Below are 19,104 nucleotides of genomic sequence, written 5' to 3'. Positions count from 1 at the left end.
TCTTCTCCAACAATTAGGCCAAAATTTTTGAACAGTAAACATGGTGTTCGTCCGCCACTAGAACCCCCACCATTGGAAGTTTCGAATCTGCTGGAACATGGCGTTTGGGTATCTATTTTTTTTGTTAATTGTTATTATGTTCAATGTTATTCTGGTTTTATGTTTGATTCAATAGTATGTGTTGCTCGTTTGTTTTGCCTACTTTAAGTGTGTAGTCAAGGTGTTTGTTGTAATGCTCCAAAGAGGTTTCGATGTAGGTAATGTGTTTTTGAGGAAAAATCTTATTGTGATTTTTGCAAATCTGACTCTTTTTTCCAGTCAACAAATTTTTCTCCCTGAGATTGTGAGTTGTATCAAGATAGAGAACATGTATAATCGAATTGTGCGTGATAAAGTCAAAGATATGATCCGTAACTGGATAGATTTAAAGATTGTGGTTCCAAAACTCTTTTTTGTCTTGTGGAAGATTGTTGCAGGGTGGCTTGGATTAAGGAATTGGATTGAGGATGCTCCATTAGGTTTTATTTTCTCACAAGATTGTTGCAGGGTGGCTTGGATTAAGGAATTGGATTGAGGATGCTCCATTAGGTTTTATTTTCTCACAGTATATTATTGTCCAAATCTTAGTTAGCTTAGCTATCAGTGTTGTTTGTAGATTGTGGATGGGAAATGCCCTCACACAATGTCTTTCATTATGTTTGTACTCCTTTTTTATCCGATGAAAATGATATTTTCTGTAAAAAAAAAAAATGACAATATGAGTTACGACAGAGATAGAAGAAAAATGTAAAGTTGCTCAAATGATAGATGAGTGTGTAGTAACTTTTTTCTATTTTTTTACAATTTCAGTATGTTATTCCTATCATTTATATAATTATATTTATGTAATTTCTAAATAGTTTTATTTTTTCTTAAAAATATTTCGATATACCCACTTATATAAAAGTGTTGTTTAGTTGTGATTTCAACTTTATTTTCATTGGTGAATGTTATTTTCCATGAAACAATTTTGTTTATCCATCATTTTTATATAGTGGAAAGTTTTATTAGATCAGCTCTTATGATTTTTAATTTCTCATTTTGAGAGAAAAATTTTCATTTTAGAGACCGAATTATTTAATTATTTTTCAATCTATGACAGGGCTGAATTTATTAATGTGAAAAAACCAATTAAAAACAAAGAAATGTGTTTTGTGATAGTTTGACCATCTCCAATGGTAGTTTCTTTTATTGAGTTTTCCACATGTACCATTAATTTAATAATTAAATATTTAAAAAAATTGTCATGTCATAATAGAGTTGCATTGCAATGCAACAACTAAAAGATTGTAGTACCCAATCAAATCAAGTTATGAGGTAAAGTTGTGGGACCCATATCAAATTTTTATTAAAGTTAAAATTAAATAAATTCTTTTAATATGATGTGGCTTAGTGGGTCCAATAAAAAACTCAAATGTAAGTTGCACCATTGGAGATGCTCTTAAAATGACATGCACTTTATCAAGAACCAAATGTATCATGAGAGGACTTACAGGTTGTGTTTTGTGAGGATATCATAGGAAAGGGTGAGATCAAGCTAGAGAAAATAGGCTCTAAAGATAATCCTACATATTAGTTCATCAAAGCACTGTCTGGACTTAAATTTCAGCTTTATCAAAGCATATTGAATGTTTAAGGATGTAAAGATCATCGTCGATGTGGAGAATTATTGTTATATGTTTTAGATTTCATATGGTCAAAATTTGATGCATTAAAATAGTTATAACAGCTATGATTGCTAGATTGAAATTTGAATAAACATATACTGTAAGTTAACAAATTCCATATCTGTACGAAAAAATACAAGAATTTTACAAAACATTCTTAATCGGCAGACATTGCTAATAACGTTCAATACATTTTTATCTTACATTAATCACTGCTTTCTTTAACTTTCTGATTATCCAACTGAGAAAATGGAGACCAAAAATAAATTACAGGGGTAGAAAGAAACCAATCAATAATGGCACCAAAAAGGCAAGGAGAGAGTACATAAAATATAATCCTCCACCTATCCAATGAACAATCCCAGTGTTGCTAAGCTGTGATCATATCTGCTCCATTCAGTGCGGCGGCATCTGCCAATCTCTTCCAATTCAATTCCCGCAGCTCTTCCACCTCTTTGGCTTTAGCCTCTTTCTCCAAATACTGCCTCTGGCACTCTTCAAACAATTCAGCATCCATTTCCAAGAACATTTTCCTGACATTCACCGTCAACCCATTAACGGCCTGGTTCCAATGACTCTGGACATTTTTCTCCAATGCTTCGAATATTATTGGTAATATTACAGTCCTGTTTTGGGCTATTAAACCGACAATGTGCTCATTATTCCATAAAAAGAGGGCCCGTTCTGCAACCTGCATTGTAAATGTGCCTAAGCATATAGACTTTTGAAGGCATAATTTAACTAGATACAATAAATGAACTAGAATGATTTTTTTTCAAGTTAAAGAAAAATAAAATCAATGCTGAGCAATCAAGATTCTCAATCCAATCCAGTATGGTAATTTTCACCTGAGATATAATATTTTCCAAAAAAAAATGTTCGTGCAGGGCTCTTCTAAGCCCGGGCTTACTATATGCAGGTCAACCTAGACCCGAACCCAAAAGCTAGGGAGCATGAAGATCTGCTCCGAATCTTCTGATCCTCAACCTAATCATTATAAGAAAGGGAAATGCACCATTAAGAAAGAAGGATATTTACTAGCCTTCCTCAAAATGTCACTAATCATGCATTAGGCTAACCTGATCTGAAATGATTGCCATTTTAATTCACAAGGAACCGAAGAGGTTGGTCCTAGTTTTAATTTTCTGGACTATCTGGTTTAAGAGATCTGAATATCGTCCCAAAAGGCCAAGGAGAGTAAAGATAATTACAGAATCAATTCAGATTTTTCAAGATAAAAAACTAATAACCTGAAGGAAATACTCAATACTGTAATGACCAACGACAATTTGGACAGCAGGTGGGACTACAAAAAGTATACAATGAAAGAGTTTCCACAAACCCATATTGCACATTATTTTGGTTTCCGCAAACTCTAGATGTTTGTGGTCAAGACCCACCTCCAATTTTTCCTTATCTGATGAGCTTAAGCTTAAGCTTAAGATTAGATTTGGTATGGCTAAAAAAAAAGGAAGGAATTGAGTGATGATAAATTCTGGGATATTAAAACAGAATAACTGATTCACCCCTTCGTTCCTGGCTTGACTTTTACAAGCATCGGCCAACTTTTGTGTCCATTAACTAAATAAAAACAGTGAAGGGAACATCTCACTGTTCACTGCTATATATCTGGTCATATTGATTTCTGCCAAGTAGGACTGCAGAATATCCGGTTATGAAGTCTAAATCCATAACCAGAATCAAATCAGTTTTAAAATATTCGATACATGTAAATGGTTATCAACATATCCTTTCTCAAGTTGTTGGATAACCACCCATATTTTATTTTTGGATTTAGTTATTATCTAGTTTTTATCCACTTTTCCAATCACAGAGGTTGCAAGCAGAAGGCTGCTTAATCATTAATGAAGTTAAATATACACTTATATTTAAAAATGGCAAAATGATCATAGAGGTTGCAAAGCTTCAAATCTCTTATATCTTTTTTTCTAATAAAACAAATAGTATCTTTTTCTAAATAACCAATTTTAAATATGATTGTCATAAATTACTTAGTTTTAATCCGGTTTAAGTAACTAGTTTAAAATCAGATTTATAAAATAAAAAATAACCGGTTATGCAACCTTAACCAAATTTATAATTGGTTTTGTAACCCATTTTAAAGACAAAATGGATTTGGTTACCAATCCAAATCCACATGAACAGTCCTAGTGCCAAGCCACGGTAACAGGATGGCATTGAAGGTGTATTCATAGAAACTCTAGTCAAACCAATTTTTCCCATGAGTTACACGCATATTTAGCAGTCTAACAAAGAGAATTCATTTCAATGAAAACAAATTTTACAGTTTGCACATGCAAATGCAATGTAAATATATGAAGTCTAGGCATGGTTAGGACTTTAGATTCCTGGGCATAGTACAAGTCTAATCTTATTTTCATTTGCTCAACTCAACTCCAAAGAGGTACAAAACAAAGGGATGATGTGTTAGACATGTAAAGAGACCACTAAGATTTGATGATTGTGTTTCCTTTTTTAATTTTGTTTTAAGAATTTATATCTTCAGAATTTGATTATAGTAACACACACCTATGAAACATGGGTGCTTCAAAAATGGTGACGTGCCCGGAACCAATACCCAGTACGCGGCCAATACTCGTGGTACTCCCTTTTTTATCATTATTTTGTTTCGAGTGAAACTTGAGATTTTCTCATATAGTAATATTATAATATTACATTATTTATGCATTTCAATTTCTTTGTTTTTTGTGATGTTTGGTTAGGAATGGAACAATTAAGCTCTCATGTTACATTATATAAAAGAACTCAAGTTTTTATTGACATACCCGTACCAGGCATTTGCAATAAACTAAGAAACAGTTGAGGGTCAAATTAAAAAACATAACTTATTTGCATGTAAGCCAAAAACAACAACACCAACCAAAAATTTGCAAGAAACCAAGAAACAGTAGTTTCAACATTCAATGCAAAATAGGATGCAAACACGTGGTTGAAAATGATTACAACCAAAAGAAACTTATTGAGAACATGGCAAGTGAAAGATGAAATGAGTTGAAAGAAAGGTCAACGACTCGAGCATTATAGGTCCTGATTTATTGGCTCAATTACAGTGTCCTCCTTATTCAATAAATTATGCATTTTCTCTCAGACTAACAGCATAAACTGCAATGGGCCACTTATGATCCAAATCAAGGGTTGGTTTTGACAGTTCGGAACTCACATAGAGGTCATGTGATGAGCTTTAAATAAATAAAGTAGTATTTGTTAAACCAACACAGGTTAACATATTTTTTATTTTGTTTCTCAATTTGATTAAGAAACAAATTAAGAAGCACTAACACAGACACAAATTTGACACATAGACACCAATGACTATTTGAAAAAATGACATAATTGAATTTAATTGCATGTGTGATGTCTGTATTGGACAAGTGTTAGATCAAAGTTTTATTTGCTTCCCAAATTTGGAAGTTAGTCTCAGTAAATCCCATCATAAATTCTGAGATATTTGCTTTGTTTAGTCTCAGTAAATCCCATCATAAATTCTGAGATATTTCCTTTGTTCAGTCTCAGTAAATCCCATCATAAATTCTGACATATTTCCTTTGTTTAGTCTCAGTAAATTCCATCATAAATGCTGAGATATTTTCTTTGTATAGTCTCAGTAAATCCCATCATAAATTCTGAGATATTTCCTTAGTCTCAGTAAATCCCATCATAAATTCTGAGATATTTCCTTTGTTCAAAATAACTGCAAATAGTATGCTAAATTTCTTGCTCAAAAGCAGAGCTTCCGCAGAAAATTTAGAAGTATTTTAGGTTTTGGTGATGAAGGAGTAAGACATAGACCATCAAGAACATCTCTGGTTGACCAACAGTCAACAGCATTCATCTATCGGATTAAAATTATTTTCAAAGACTGAAACCATTACGCATAAGTAGTCAATATCCCAACCATATAAGATAAGAATCACTAGATAGCTTTCGGTGATTTTTTTATTCAGAAAGACATGTTTCACTCCAGACCAAAGAATAGCTACTAGAGCCTGTTTCTTACTGATTATATAAAAAAGGTGATTTTATAATTCAATAATTTATTACATAGCTACTAGACCAATATTGTCAATGACGGATAGCGGAAAAATAGTGGATTGTTAAAATTCCGCTATGCAATAAAGGTTATAGTGTTACTATATCTGACAATAATTTATACTAAATTTTGTATCACGGACCAATAGCGGTTTGTCCGAATTCCACTACGCTATAGTGGTATAACACCGCTATAGCTAACTAACAACACTGGTAGCAGTTTTGCAACTAAAAGTGAATACAAAAAATTTGAAACCAAATAGGCCCTTAGCTTTTAATGATTCAACTTTACTAAACAAATAATCTTTAGATTCTAAAATATTAAATGCTCAGCCAAGTCATAGATTGGGATTTAACTAATTATAGGGTGAGTTTATAGAGGAAAATGTTAGGGGGTGAGTTTATAGAGGAAAATGTTAGGCGACACATTGACATAGGTTGTGAAGACTTTCCAAAAACGAATTCATTAAGGTTTTTTCTCCCCTAGCCCATTGATCACATAACTTGAACTTGACTCACATAACATACAATCAAATTTAAATCATGATTGGATGTCAGGTGGCACATTGCAAACGTTAATGTTAAAGTATATGAAAATTCGTTCAATTTCTTATGTCACCATAAGCATTGCATATGATTTGATCAACCACAAGGCCCGAGCAGTTGACCCACAACAATATATCTTCTCGCATTAATTGATAATGATAAAACATAGTTCTTTTTGCTTTTTCTCCATCCACAAACACATCATCATTAAGGAGCAAAACAATAGCTGAACTATTCACAAAACTAAAAAAAAAAGGTAACCTAGTTTGGGACTAAAACATACTACAATCACAGCAAAGTTTGAAACTTAAATCGTCAGCTGAAGTTTACTAACTAGGCAACCAAACCCTATATTAACCTTCGGTTATTAATATTATACCATATAAGGGCCAATGTTGTTCATGACGGATGGAAGTCCATGGCGGAGAGACAAAATCCCGCCATACCGGCCGCTTTGCCGCACCGTTATAGCGGATTATGGCGGAAAAACCCGAATATCGGCCGATATTTACCATAGCGGACATGGCGCCGCTATTTGATAACACGGATAAGGGCCTAGTATAGATCTAGCTTAACAAGAAAGTAACAGTTCAACAAGAAGCATTGCAAATTTATAACCCGATTATCCAAAGTAAAAGGAAAATAGTAATTAAAATAAAAAAGCTTGGCTTAATCCTACTCAACCAACATCATGAAAAACCATTTTCTGACAAACCTGAAAATGCGGACTATTGAGACAGCGGGCAATCTGTCTAAAGAGAAGAACCATGCAGCGCTGGAATTCTGCAGCTTGCGTAGCCTCCAGCACCTCCTCCAGTTCTCCGAGAAATAGAACTTCCTTCTGGCAATTGGTGACAGGCCAGTACTTCAACAAACCCCTAATAACAGTATCCGCTAGCTTAAAATCCTTCTCGACAAACTGAGAAATGCAGTACGACAACTGCTGATGGTACACTGCTACCGGTTTAGGTTTATGCAAAGGCAACAACGCCCTCACAAGAAATAATTTATGCTCCTCCTTCATGGGCAAAGCAAACCCATTAATGATGCTCCCAAGAATCTCAAGAAGCTCCATAATCCCACTATGTCTCTCCGTCTCATATATAAACCGGTAAAATATGTTGTTAATAGCCTTCCTAATATAAGGTCTATGAACCATAAACTTCCCATACACACGATGCAAGATAGTTTTCACATACTCACGTTCTCTAGGATCCTCAGAATCAAACAAATCAAGCAATTTAAGCACAAATGAATGATCAATGTAACGTTTAGCTACCTTAGTATCAGTATCAGACGAAACCACATATCTAAGGAGAAGCTCATAAACCAGCTGCAAATGAGGCCACGCCGGTTCCAAACAAGGCTCCTCCTCTTCCGGATCGGTAGCATCTTGTCCGGTGTTCTCATGAAACGCCGGTGGGAGACACCGGAAAATATTCACCGACACCATTTTAATCATCTCTTCCTGACAAATCTCCGTTATCTTACTCGAACTAGACTGAATGAATTCAACCAATTCCATCAAAGTCTGCCTCTTGATTTCCTTCTCCCGAACCGATTTCATCGTGTCGGTGAAATCCAAAGTATGGCAACAAATCTGAAGCTTCCGGAGAAACAAATTCTGTCTCTCAGAAACCGGTACATCACGAAACAACGGAAGCGGCTCGATTTTTCCAGACGGAGGAGGAACGACCACAGCCGCCGATGGATTGACGTCGCTCGCCGGAGGACCATATCCATCGTTAGAATCCGATTTGGAGGGCTTCTTTTGCCCTCCCTTCATTATTCTCTTGAACATTTTTTTCAAACCCTAACCTAACCCTAAGCTAACAAATTCGGAAGTGATTGTTGAAAATGAAAGCTAGTGTTCCTTATATGTGAATGCTTCTTCTTCTTCTGCGACGATTTTCGCATCACAGCTTGAACGACGGTGGATCTGAGGTGATTGGGTGGTCACAGTGGTGGTCAATGATCGGAGGTGGTTACCGGAGATGTGTTCCGGCGATCAAATGATTGGTGAATACATAGAGAGCGTGTGTTTGGGTTAGAGTTGCGATGGTTTTGAGTTGTTTTTTTGGAGTAAAATTGAGGAGATTATTAGAGAGATGCATATTCGTGTAAGGGATATCAATGGATAATGCATTACAAAATTACAATTACGACAATGAATTTCAACTTCAATTTCTTTGCCTATTTTCACAAATGATTGGAATATAGTTATTTTTTAAATAAATTAAATTTATATCACATATTAAATTTCAAGAAATATTTTCTAGATATATATTTGTCCTAAATAAGGGTGTTCAAAATCAAATCGGCCCAATAAAAAACTGCAAAACCGAACTAAATCAAATTGAAACCACAAAAAATCGCATTTAGTTCGGATGTGTTTGGACTATTTTTTAACAAACTGCACGGTTCGGTTCGGTTTGCGGTTTGTATTTTACAAACCAAACCAAACCAAACCGCATTATGTTACAACCCTCAAACTTCAATTAACTTATATCCAACCCAAACTCAAACCTATTATGCCTTAGCCTTACGATTACAAATGATTTTTTTTTCTCAAACTTAAGGTTTTAGTTGTAAGTCTTCTCAAATCTCTCATAGCGGTATTGCATCTTCTTCTCATCTTTTTTCCATATACATATCACATATTCTTTTCTAGTCTTTCATCTCTTAAGTTCTTTCCTTTTCATTTTATTATTTTTATTCTACTGTTCTCTCTTCCAATTACGTTTTTAATGTTCCTCTTCTTATCTAATCGCATCTCTTCTGCTCTTTCTTTTTCATCTTCTCTAATATTTCATCTCTTTTTTTTCTATTTCATTATAATATTTTTAATATTATTTTATGCTACTATTTTATATTTTTATTCCACTTTTATCTAATATTATTTTTGTATATTAAATAAAAAGTTGTTATTCAAATATGATGAATTTTGTTGTAATATAAAAAGTTTTTAATATTGCACTTTCATCAATATGTGTATGTATGGCTCAATAGATTTTTGTAAAAAAAAAAAATCGAACCAACCGAACCAATCCAAACCGCATAATTTTGGTTTGGTTTGGTTCGGTTTTATTTTTAAAAGCCAACCGAACCAAACCAAACCACACACTTTTTCCTCCTGCGGTTTAGATGATTTTTTATGTCAAAACCGCCCTAACCGCACCAAACATCCCTAGTAAATATTATCGATTTATATGATTTTTTAATTGATAATTTTTTAAATAATCATTACTTTTAACTGAGCCGATGGAAGCGATGTTTGGCCAATATCAATATCTCTCGACACAAGTTATAGAGTACTAATCCTTTTCCCTAAAACAAGAGTGCAATAGGAAAAGATATATTATATATTTAAAATTTATTTTATTTTAAAATAAATTGGTATAAAAATAATAGAGATTTATAAGGAAGAGATGATCAAAATGAGGCATCTTGAAATCAAAATCGAGGTTCGGTATTTAATTAATTATTTAATTAAATACTTTCAAATTATTTCGAATTTAATTATAAATTTGTGGAGTGTTGAGAATTGTTGACATGGGTTGTTATGATTAATTAGTTGATTAATTAATTGATTAAGTTATAGAAATAGTATTGAAGAAATACTAGATTTATTATATGGACTTAATTAAGTGATGGTTGTAGTAAAAGGTTGGGTGAGAATGTTAGGCCCAATAGGTTTAATGAAATTAGGTTAAGATAGGGATTAGGTTAATTAGAAGGGAAAAAGTCATGGGGAATTGGTCATGGAAAGTTGAAGAGAAGAGAGAAAATAGGAGAGAAACTCATTCCCGTTTTTCTTGCAGCAGTCTCACTAAATCGAAGATCCTCGATTCATTAACCGTTGGATCGTGGCAAAATTTTGAGGGTAGGTTTGCAACACCTGTATCTAACTTTTGACCGTTGGGATCTTCAAAATAAGGTCTGGGTTGCGAGATATCATCATCGCACTGTAGCTTCATATTTGGGAAAATTTTCAGCTTTTGATTCTGATTAAAAGAGGCAAGGGTTAGAAGCTAAGGCTAGAAGGCTTCGATCGGTAGAATTATAGAGTAATCTCCAATCCAAGGTAAGGATGGGGTTATAACTCAATAATGGGATTTATGATGAATTGTATGTGGGATTGGGTTTGTATAATCGCCTCTGTTTGTGGTTGTGTAAAATTATTGCGGTGTGTGATTGTTTGTGGTGGTTGTTTCTGATATTGTTGAAATTATTCTACTGTCAATGAATCTATTGTTGAAAATTGTTCTATGTTGATGTTGGTATAGTTGTTATGTTGTTGTAATAATACGTTGTTGATATTGTGATGTTGGTGATGTGATTATGATTATATTTTCGTTATGATTATGTTGTTGATACGATGATGATGTTGTAGGCCTATGGCCAGTGTTGTAGTGACGATATAGGCTTATGCCTTTTGTGATGATGATTACCTCTAATAATCGGTAATAACAGTGATATAGGCGTATGCCTCGTGATGAGATTTTTGTTGTGTTGCATGTGATTGTTTCATTCATTGAGTCGCATCCATTGCATAATGCATGCCTGAAAATTATGGCAAACACGACGGTCTGAAAATTATGGAAAACACGATGGCCAGAAAATCATGGCAAACACGACGGCCTAAAAATTATGGCAAACACGATGGCCTGAAAATGAAAAATGTTTAAGTTGGCCTGAAAATGGAAAAAGTGACAATGCCCTGGATGACAAATGTTTAAGTTGGGAGTTTTACTCCAAATGGTACCACATGCATATGCATTGTTATGAGTCGCATTTCGAGTTGATTAATTATTGTTGATGATGTTGTTGTGATGATGGATAAGTGTTGTATTAAATTGATGACTTTGTTGTAATACGTTGTTGATGACTTAGTGTGAAATTATGCTAACGATTTGTTGTGACAGGTATTGTTGGAAAGATGTGTAATGGTTATTATAACTATTATTATAACTGTTGTTGCTAATTGCTATTATAGCTATTGTTATAATTGTTGTTGCTATTTGTTGTTATAATTGTTATTTGAAAGTTGTGAAGTGGTAAATTATACTATCTGATTTCTATTATATTATTTATCATGTATCGTGTTATATTGTTAGATATCTCACCCCTTCTGCTGATGTTTCCCCTACCATGGGAAATAGGCAGGTACTCAAGTATAATTATGGAAGTTTGAAGTTAATTTATGAAGTCTTCATGTTGCTCTATAATAAGTCAAGAGGGTCTTGCTCTGATACGTAGCACTCGGGGGATAGACGGTTGTTGTTATTACCTTAAGTTGAATTATGAATTATCATGTTGATTTTGAAGTTGTTTAGTCGAATAAATATGTTAAGCGAATTGAAGTTGAATAATATTAATAGTTGCGAAGTGTTTTCAGTGAATAAAAGATGTGATGTTGTTACCGTTGAGAAATTATGATTCTGCTGTTTAGTTGATTAATTGAAATGAAATATGTTGCTATAAGTTCATTCCGGTTCTAAGTGTTATGTACTCCCTCCGTCTCAAAATATAAGAGAAAAAAATGCATTTTTCTTGTCCCAAAATATAAGAGAAAAAATCATCTTTCATTTCTTTCAAGATATAATTAAATGTAAATTGCATTTAACTTACATTATCTCTCATCATTTCCATAACCAACAATCAATTAGAATTTTTTTAAAATTTTCCAAGACACTTTATTTCAAGAAAACCATAAGTCAAATGAGTGTGTTTTTACTTTTCTTAATAAGCGTGATTTTGTTTTTTCTCTTATAATTTGGGACAAAGGGAGTATCTGCATAATTATGATTAATTTATGTTGCTTATGTGAAGTAAATGTGACATCCATTATATGATTAAATTTTCCGCACTCTGATTTTATTAATATTCGATGGGTAGAATTGGGGTGTTACATTAGACGCTTGAGAAAGATGGTCAGTGGACTCCCTCGGATTCAGGTTCGTAAATTCGGGCAAGGTCTGCCTCATTCGGATGAACCTCCTTATAGACCTCGTTGAATCCGAGCCAAAGTCCACCGTGGATCTGAGTAAGATCGGAAGGAATCACCTCCAAAAGATACGGAGGGCCAAATGCCTCCTCAAACGGTTAACGCCGATTATCTCATCATTGTAAAAGCCTCACACAAGAATGTTATCATCGTAACAACAAGGGCCCGATCCCGAACAATCAACAAGTTAATTTTATTATTTAATTATAAAAAATCATTTGAGGAACTAAAAGTTTATTTTAAGCCGGTCTATTTTATATCATCACTTATTTATTCAATATTAAAAAGATTGGAAGTAAAGAATATAACACAAGAAATATAAAAGAACTCGTTCCACTTGTTCTTCCCCATTCCACTAGAAATCATCATCATCATTTAGCATTTTAATTTTATTGACTTTCCTTGCCTTGCCATGAAAATTTGTTGTGTTTTCATCTCTATTTTTCAACCATATCACATGACTTCTTTGTCTCTAAGTCATTTATTTAGGTTGTTAGTTGTTACCCTCTTCATTGACCAAATGGTATCATACTTTAGCATGTCTTCTACTCTAAAAACCTTATTTTTCTGGGAAAAATGATCATTTTTTCTAACTTGAATGTAGATGATTATTTGATGAATCGGGTTGAATTTGGCACATATGATTTTTTTTCTTTGTCTTGACACAAATTATTATTTAGACTTGAAAACTATTTGGTCAAACTTGTTGACAAAGGTACATATGATCATTTTTAGTATGGACAATCATGACTTTATTTCCTATACTTCATTGTAAACTATTTTGCATATGAAAACTAATATATTAAAGTATTAATTATTCTTAATTATATTGTTATAATCAAAATCTTATAAATAAAGGTTATTATTCTTGTTTTGATTAAGCATAACAAGAATAATCATTACTATGATAAAGAGAAAATGAAATATCTGACTAGAGAAATTTTATTTTTAAGTCACTCTTCTTTTGATTAAGCATAAATGAAAGATACGGTTAGAGCTGTCAAATAAGTCATATATTTGAAAGTCCCACTTATTTAGCCCCATTAAAGTCCTAATATATTAAGCCCTTATTATTGGAGATTTATTTTAGGCCCTAAAATGTTAGGCCCTTTACATAATGCTTTCCTTTTTGGCCCCATTGAGAGGACCCTATCTATAATATAAGAAAATTAGATGCTCTGGAAAACACCAAAATAACCTTTTCTCTTTGCCTTCCACCTCATCAATTTAGGGGTATTTTGTGTCCAAAAAATACTTTTTACAACCAAATTGTACTATTTGTTCAAATATTTATTATGTTAGTCCATTTGCAACTAATATTTATTATGACAGTAAAAGTACACTACTTTTTTCTTTTACTGTGCCAATGTATTTAATTTTTTGTCTTATGTCACTACAATCTCAACTTTTTCTCACTTTTCAGTTTTTTGAATTCAAATATTTCTTTTCCCCCTTATTATTCACTATATATCTTCCTTCTCTCAAGTCAACTATTTATTTTCTCCCATTTTATTCACTATATATCTTCCTTTTCTTAAGTATGCCATTTTCTTTCTCCAAATCCAATTTTATCCAACCTGCTCATCTACTTACCTCTATTTTCTTCTCTCTAAACTTCCTCTTCACGGTTCTTCTCCATTGTCTTTTTGGACTTTTTTCCCTGCAAACTATACCTCTTTCGACTGTACAGTAGATCTACCAAGTATTCTTCATTGTTATAGTTCATTTTTTACATCCTTCTACCAGAGAATTTTTCTTCAAATTTTTTTCCCTTACCCTTTTAGAGGGTTTCTTCAATGTTATTTTACAAATCTTTTGAAATCTAAATATTTTTATATTTTCTTCAATCTAAATAAACTCCATGAATGTGCTATTTTCCTTTAACAACAATGGTGTTGCATTTTTATTTATGAGATAGAATCCTAAATTTTCTTTTATGATTTTTTTTATTCTCAATATGTAGTAACTATGCTTAACATATTTTACTTGTCAGTTTCATATCATTTTAATTATGATTGAGTTTTGACAATTATATATTTTATTAAATAATTGCTTTTCAATGTATTACTATTTTATATGTAAATTTACCTTTATATTTCCTTTAAGTTGGATACTTTAAGTTGTTTATTTTTATCTTTCATTTAATAGCTATTTATTATATTGTTGACACTATTACAGAAATTGTAGGTGTAGTAAAAGGAACTACTACAAGTTTAGAAACATAGAAATATGAAGAAAAAAATGAAAAAAAGACTGAGAAAACGTTATGTAGAGGCTGAGAACGGATGTGTGCGTTGGTGAAAGTGAAACATGTAGCTGGAGTGAGTTTGTTTGTAAACAAATTATATATGAGTTGGAGACTTCAAACAAATCTTAATGAATTTAAGGATTATAAATGTTTATTTGTTAAACAAAACGTACTTTTATTTTGAAGCCAAATTAATGAAAGAGACTAAAAATACATTTGTTAAAATCAGTTTTATTTTATTTTTGTTTATTTATATCTTTTTATCTTGTAACGAGTGAAAGTATTATTTGTATTCATTTTTTATTTGTATAATTGATTTGCTATTAAAAGAGACTAATTGATATTACATCATATAATATGATTATTTTATCGTAATTTATTATGTTAGTGAAGTTTTTTATTGATAAGATAATAGTGAGATTATCTATATAAGTTGATAATAAATAAGTGTTTGGTAAATACATACAAGATTATAACCGTACGGTTAATGATAATCTATAAAATATGAGCTTTATTTTATTTTTTTAAAAAAGCTTTTTTTTAAATTTTTTTTAAAAAATTGTTTGATTTTGAAATTTTTAACAGATTTTTTTTATTTTAAAAAACTATTAAAATTTAGTTTTATTTTTCTATTTTTTTAATTTTATTTTTCATAATTATGTTTTTAAATTTTATTTGGGCCTTATGACCCCCTTTTGATTTTTAGGGCTTTTAACTTTAGGCCCTATGTATTTGAGGGTTTACTATTGTTAAACTTTTTTAGGCCCTCTTAATATTAAGGTTGGGGCTCAAATTAATTGGCCCCTTAAATTGACATCCGGTTGAGAAAATTGTAATAAGAGTTAATATTATTATGATAAGGAGAGACCGTAACATTTGATTGAAGAATTTCATCCCCTAAATGACTTCCATTTCAACTATGACTAAATAAAGAGTTTCAAAATAGTTGCAATCACTTTTTTATATATAAATTATGCATTAAATTTAAAGTGTTTAAAATAAAGTTATATTTATCTATGATATAATTTTAATATAGTTAATAATTAAAAATTTTAGTGTTTCAAAATATTTTTGAAAAGCGTTATGTTTATAAGCCTAATCACATGTTTTATAATAGCAAACAAACAAGTATTATAAAGTAATTCTTTTTATATGTAATTGTATAAGGAGAAGAATTTTACATGGCACCACCAAATTATATCCGACACCCACTGTTTTATATTACTCATAAACGTTTTTGATTAAAGTGAAACAATTTTTTCAAATGATAGAGAAAACAAAATTTTCGCTACAGAGTACATTTTTTTTGGTAGTTTAGACAAAATTTTCCGGTATTTAAACTTTCCGGTATTGCATTTAAACTGAAAATTTTAAATTTATCATTGAGTATCGTAAATTTAGTGGTATATTGAAATTTTCGGTAGTGTACTCATTTTGAAAAATTTCGACCATCGGGATTTTATCGACATATTTAGAGAGTTCTGATTGCACCGACAAATTTGTTTGGTCTAGAATGAATCGCCATTTATATAAATAGGATCATATGTTATAGAAAAATACATCTCAAAAAATATCTCTTCCTCAATTTCTAATTAAGTCATAAGTGTATTTTAACGGAATTTTTTCAGAATTTCTGATATATTGTTTTTAAAAAAATGAGCTATCGAAAATTCTGAAATTTTTGGTATTTTTTCAAAAAAAATTACACTACTGGAAATTTTAAAATTTCGGATAAAGATGCCTCAAAAAAGCACCGAAAATTTTAAAATTTCGGATAAGAAATTTTAAAAATTCCTGAAATTTCTACAAGTCTAAGCCTAACCTGTCAAAAAAAATGAAGCCTAAGCCTGGTCTGTAGCCTGTCGTAGGCTTATTTTGTAGGCCTGAGTCTGACCTTTACGAAGGCCTGGTTAATTTGTTAGCCTACATAAAAGCTTATTTATTTTAGACATATATAAATAAACAATTAAAATAATGTTTAAATAGACTAACTAACTAAAAAGAACTTATGAGAACAATATTCATCAGGTGTTTTCATCTTATTTTCACAAGTTCTTCAAGATAACTAAGTTTTATTAATGTATTTTAATTCAAGGTTAAATATATTAAGCCCCATGCCATTATAACGAGTTTTGGTATACGCCCCCTGAATTTTTTATTTATTAAAGGCCCCTTATAAAACACAAATTTTGGATTTACCACACCCCATTACCACAGATGCTGACTGGGTATTATAGTAGTGGCCACGGTGGCATTTTTTTTTATGACTGAGACAAGTTATAAGCAAGCTGAAACAGAAAAAATCACTTCATCTCCAGAATCGTAACAATCTCCACAACTTCACCTCTTCATCTCTAGAATGCTTCAATCTCAATCACAACAGGAGAGTTTTGGAGACCTGCAAATGAACCATAAACACAATAAACAGATCCAGTAAAATACACAAGTCTCTCTTCAAACCAACCTTCATTCTTTCCCTCATAAAACAAATTAGAACCAAAACTCACAACAGCCCACAACAGCACTTTCTTCATAATCACCAATATCTATTTTTCCACTTCAAGTAATAATTTTCCTTTCCTAACTTTAACACTCATCACCATCTTCACGCACCATTCTTTACTCCTCGTCGCCGCCACATCACCGCCACAAACAACCACCAAACACCACACCCACTCGACCAACTTCACGAACCGATTTGCAGCAGCCCAAGCTAGTAGTACCGCCTCCTCCGCTATCAACATCACATTCTTTTTTCACGCTAACAAGGAAAAAGGCTAGTAGCAGTTTTGAGAACAACAATTCATGAGAAACGAAACGAGTTCAAATTGATTGAACTTCCAAATTGAATTTATGTTATCTGCAATTTCTCTGCAAATTTCTCTGAATTTAGGGTTTAGGGTTTATTTTATGTTCTCTGCAATTTCTTCACTTTTAGGTTAAATTGATTGAACTTCCAAATTGAAATCAATACTTCAATTTCCTGAGAAACGAAACAAGTTTAAATTTTGTTCAACGGCAAGATGAAGGTTTCGAAGCTGAGGACTTTGAACGAGATCGAGTTGTAAACCCTATTTCTGTGTTCATTTCTTTTGGGGGTAAACAACCAACATACAATACCGGTATTCATATCTTTCTCTGTTTTTTCTAACTGTTGTTCATTAATTTGGTCTTATTTGAAGCATAAAGGGACCGTGATTTGAAAAGATGAAGAAGGGAGATTCAAAGGATAAGGGAAGAATATGAATGGTGGCTTGGAATACTTGAGTTTGCAGAAAAAATTATTAATAAACATCATTGCCATTTTCATCATTATAATTGTCCCAGTCAGCAAACAAATGCCACTGTGGCCAATTCAATCAAAGCCTAGTCAGCAAATGTGGTAAAAGGGTTTGATAAATCCAGGTTTTGAGTTTTATAAGGGGCATTTAATAAAAAAAAACTTTAGGGAGCGTAAACCAAAACTCGCTATAATGGCAGGGGACTTAATATATTTAACGCTTAATTCAAAGTACAAAACATAACATAATGATAATAAAAAAAGTATGCATATTTATTTTAAAGAGAAATGCTAACCAGTGTCCTCAGGGCAATAGTTAAGAATTTAAAAATAGTAAATTTATCTCAGTAATCTGCGTATTTAATGCCTTAAAAATTGAAATATTAAATTTTCTATAAAATATTCTTTTTTTGGAATGCTTAACCATTGCCTGAGAGCGCTGGTTAGCAAGACCCTTATTTAAATAGGCTGACCTAGTAGGTTTAGAGGCTTTTTTTTTAGAACATGAGGTCTAGCTTTTTTAACTAAATAGATTTATAAAAAAGTCTAGGTATTTTCTATTTAAAAATAATGTGTAACCTGACCTGAGTCTATATAGACTTACCTATAACTCACTGTTGGCGTATTTTCACGCCTAATTATAGACCCCTCAATTATAAGTCTACAATGCTCCCCTCAAATTTATATCTTTTATTGGCGATGAGAACGCCTTTCATGCTGAGCTAATTGGTGTTATGCTTGCCACTGAGCCACCGTTGAGAGACATTGGAATAAGCTTTGGCTAGATACATACTCCAAACAAGTTGTTCTAGCTTTCACAAACTCTACTATTGTTCCTTGGCACTTTATGACCTGTTGGCTCAACTATGTTCACAAAACTTCTATCATAAAATTCATGATCTTTAATACGCGTGGGTCTGCCCCTCGTAAGGTCTGACAGTTAAATTAGACAATAACATTAATACAGATATTGTTATACAATTTAATCGGAAAAATTTATCCAACTTTTTCTTTTTAAATTAACCATTCACTAGCAAGACCCGTTTAAAATGGACTGATCTAATACAAGAATTATTAGCATCTAGCAGGATTCGAACCCGCAATTTTGAAAAGACCACACTCTCAACATTCAAACCTTTTTAGATGAATAGATAAGAATCTAATACTAATTATTAAAAACTCAAATAGTATGATTTATGATATTTCTAAAACTCACACTAATTCATTCACTACATTACAGTAAAAG

At 32.1% G+C, this 19,104-nt stretch overlaps 1 protein-coding gene across 1 annotated transcript; it reads right to left on the bottom strand.

Annotated features, from left to right (window-relative positions):
- Positions 1-1,828: 1,828 nt before the first annotated feature.
- On the bottom strand, positions 1,829-8,493 carry LOC131610223 (serine/threonine protein phosphatase 2A 57 kDa regulatory subunit B' beta isoform-like). Its single transcript, XM_058882116.1, has 2 exons — positions 7,039-8,493; positions 1,829-2,397 (listed from the first exon to the last, which is right to left on the bottom strand). Exons 1-2 carry the CDS (start codon positions 8,122-8,124, stop codon positions 2,077-2,079), a joined length of 1,407 nt encoding a protein of 468 aa, XP_058738099.1. The 5' UTR covers positions 8,125-8,493; the 3' UTR covers positions 1,829-2,076.
- Between the last annotated feature and the right edge of the window lie 10,611 nt (positions 8,494-19,104).

Source organism: Vicia villosa, linkage group LG6, assembly GCF_029867415.1.
Source record: "Vicia villosa cultivar HV-30 ecotype Madison, WI linkage group LG6, Vvil1.0, whole genome shotgun sequence".
NCBI lineage: Eukaryota > Viridiplantae > Streptophyta > Magnoliopsida > Fabales > Fabaceae > Vicia > Vicia villosa.
The sequence above is the reverse complement of the archived record's forward strand: the minus strand, read 5'-3'. Positions and strand labels throughout refer to the sequence as shown.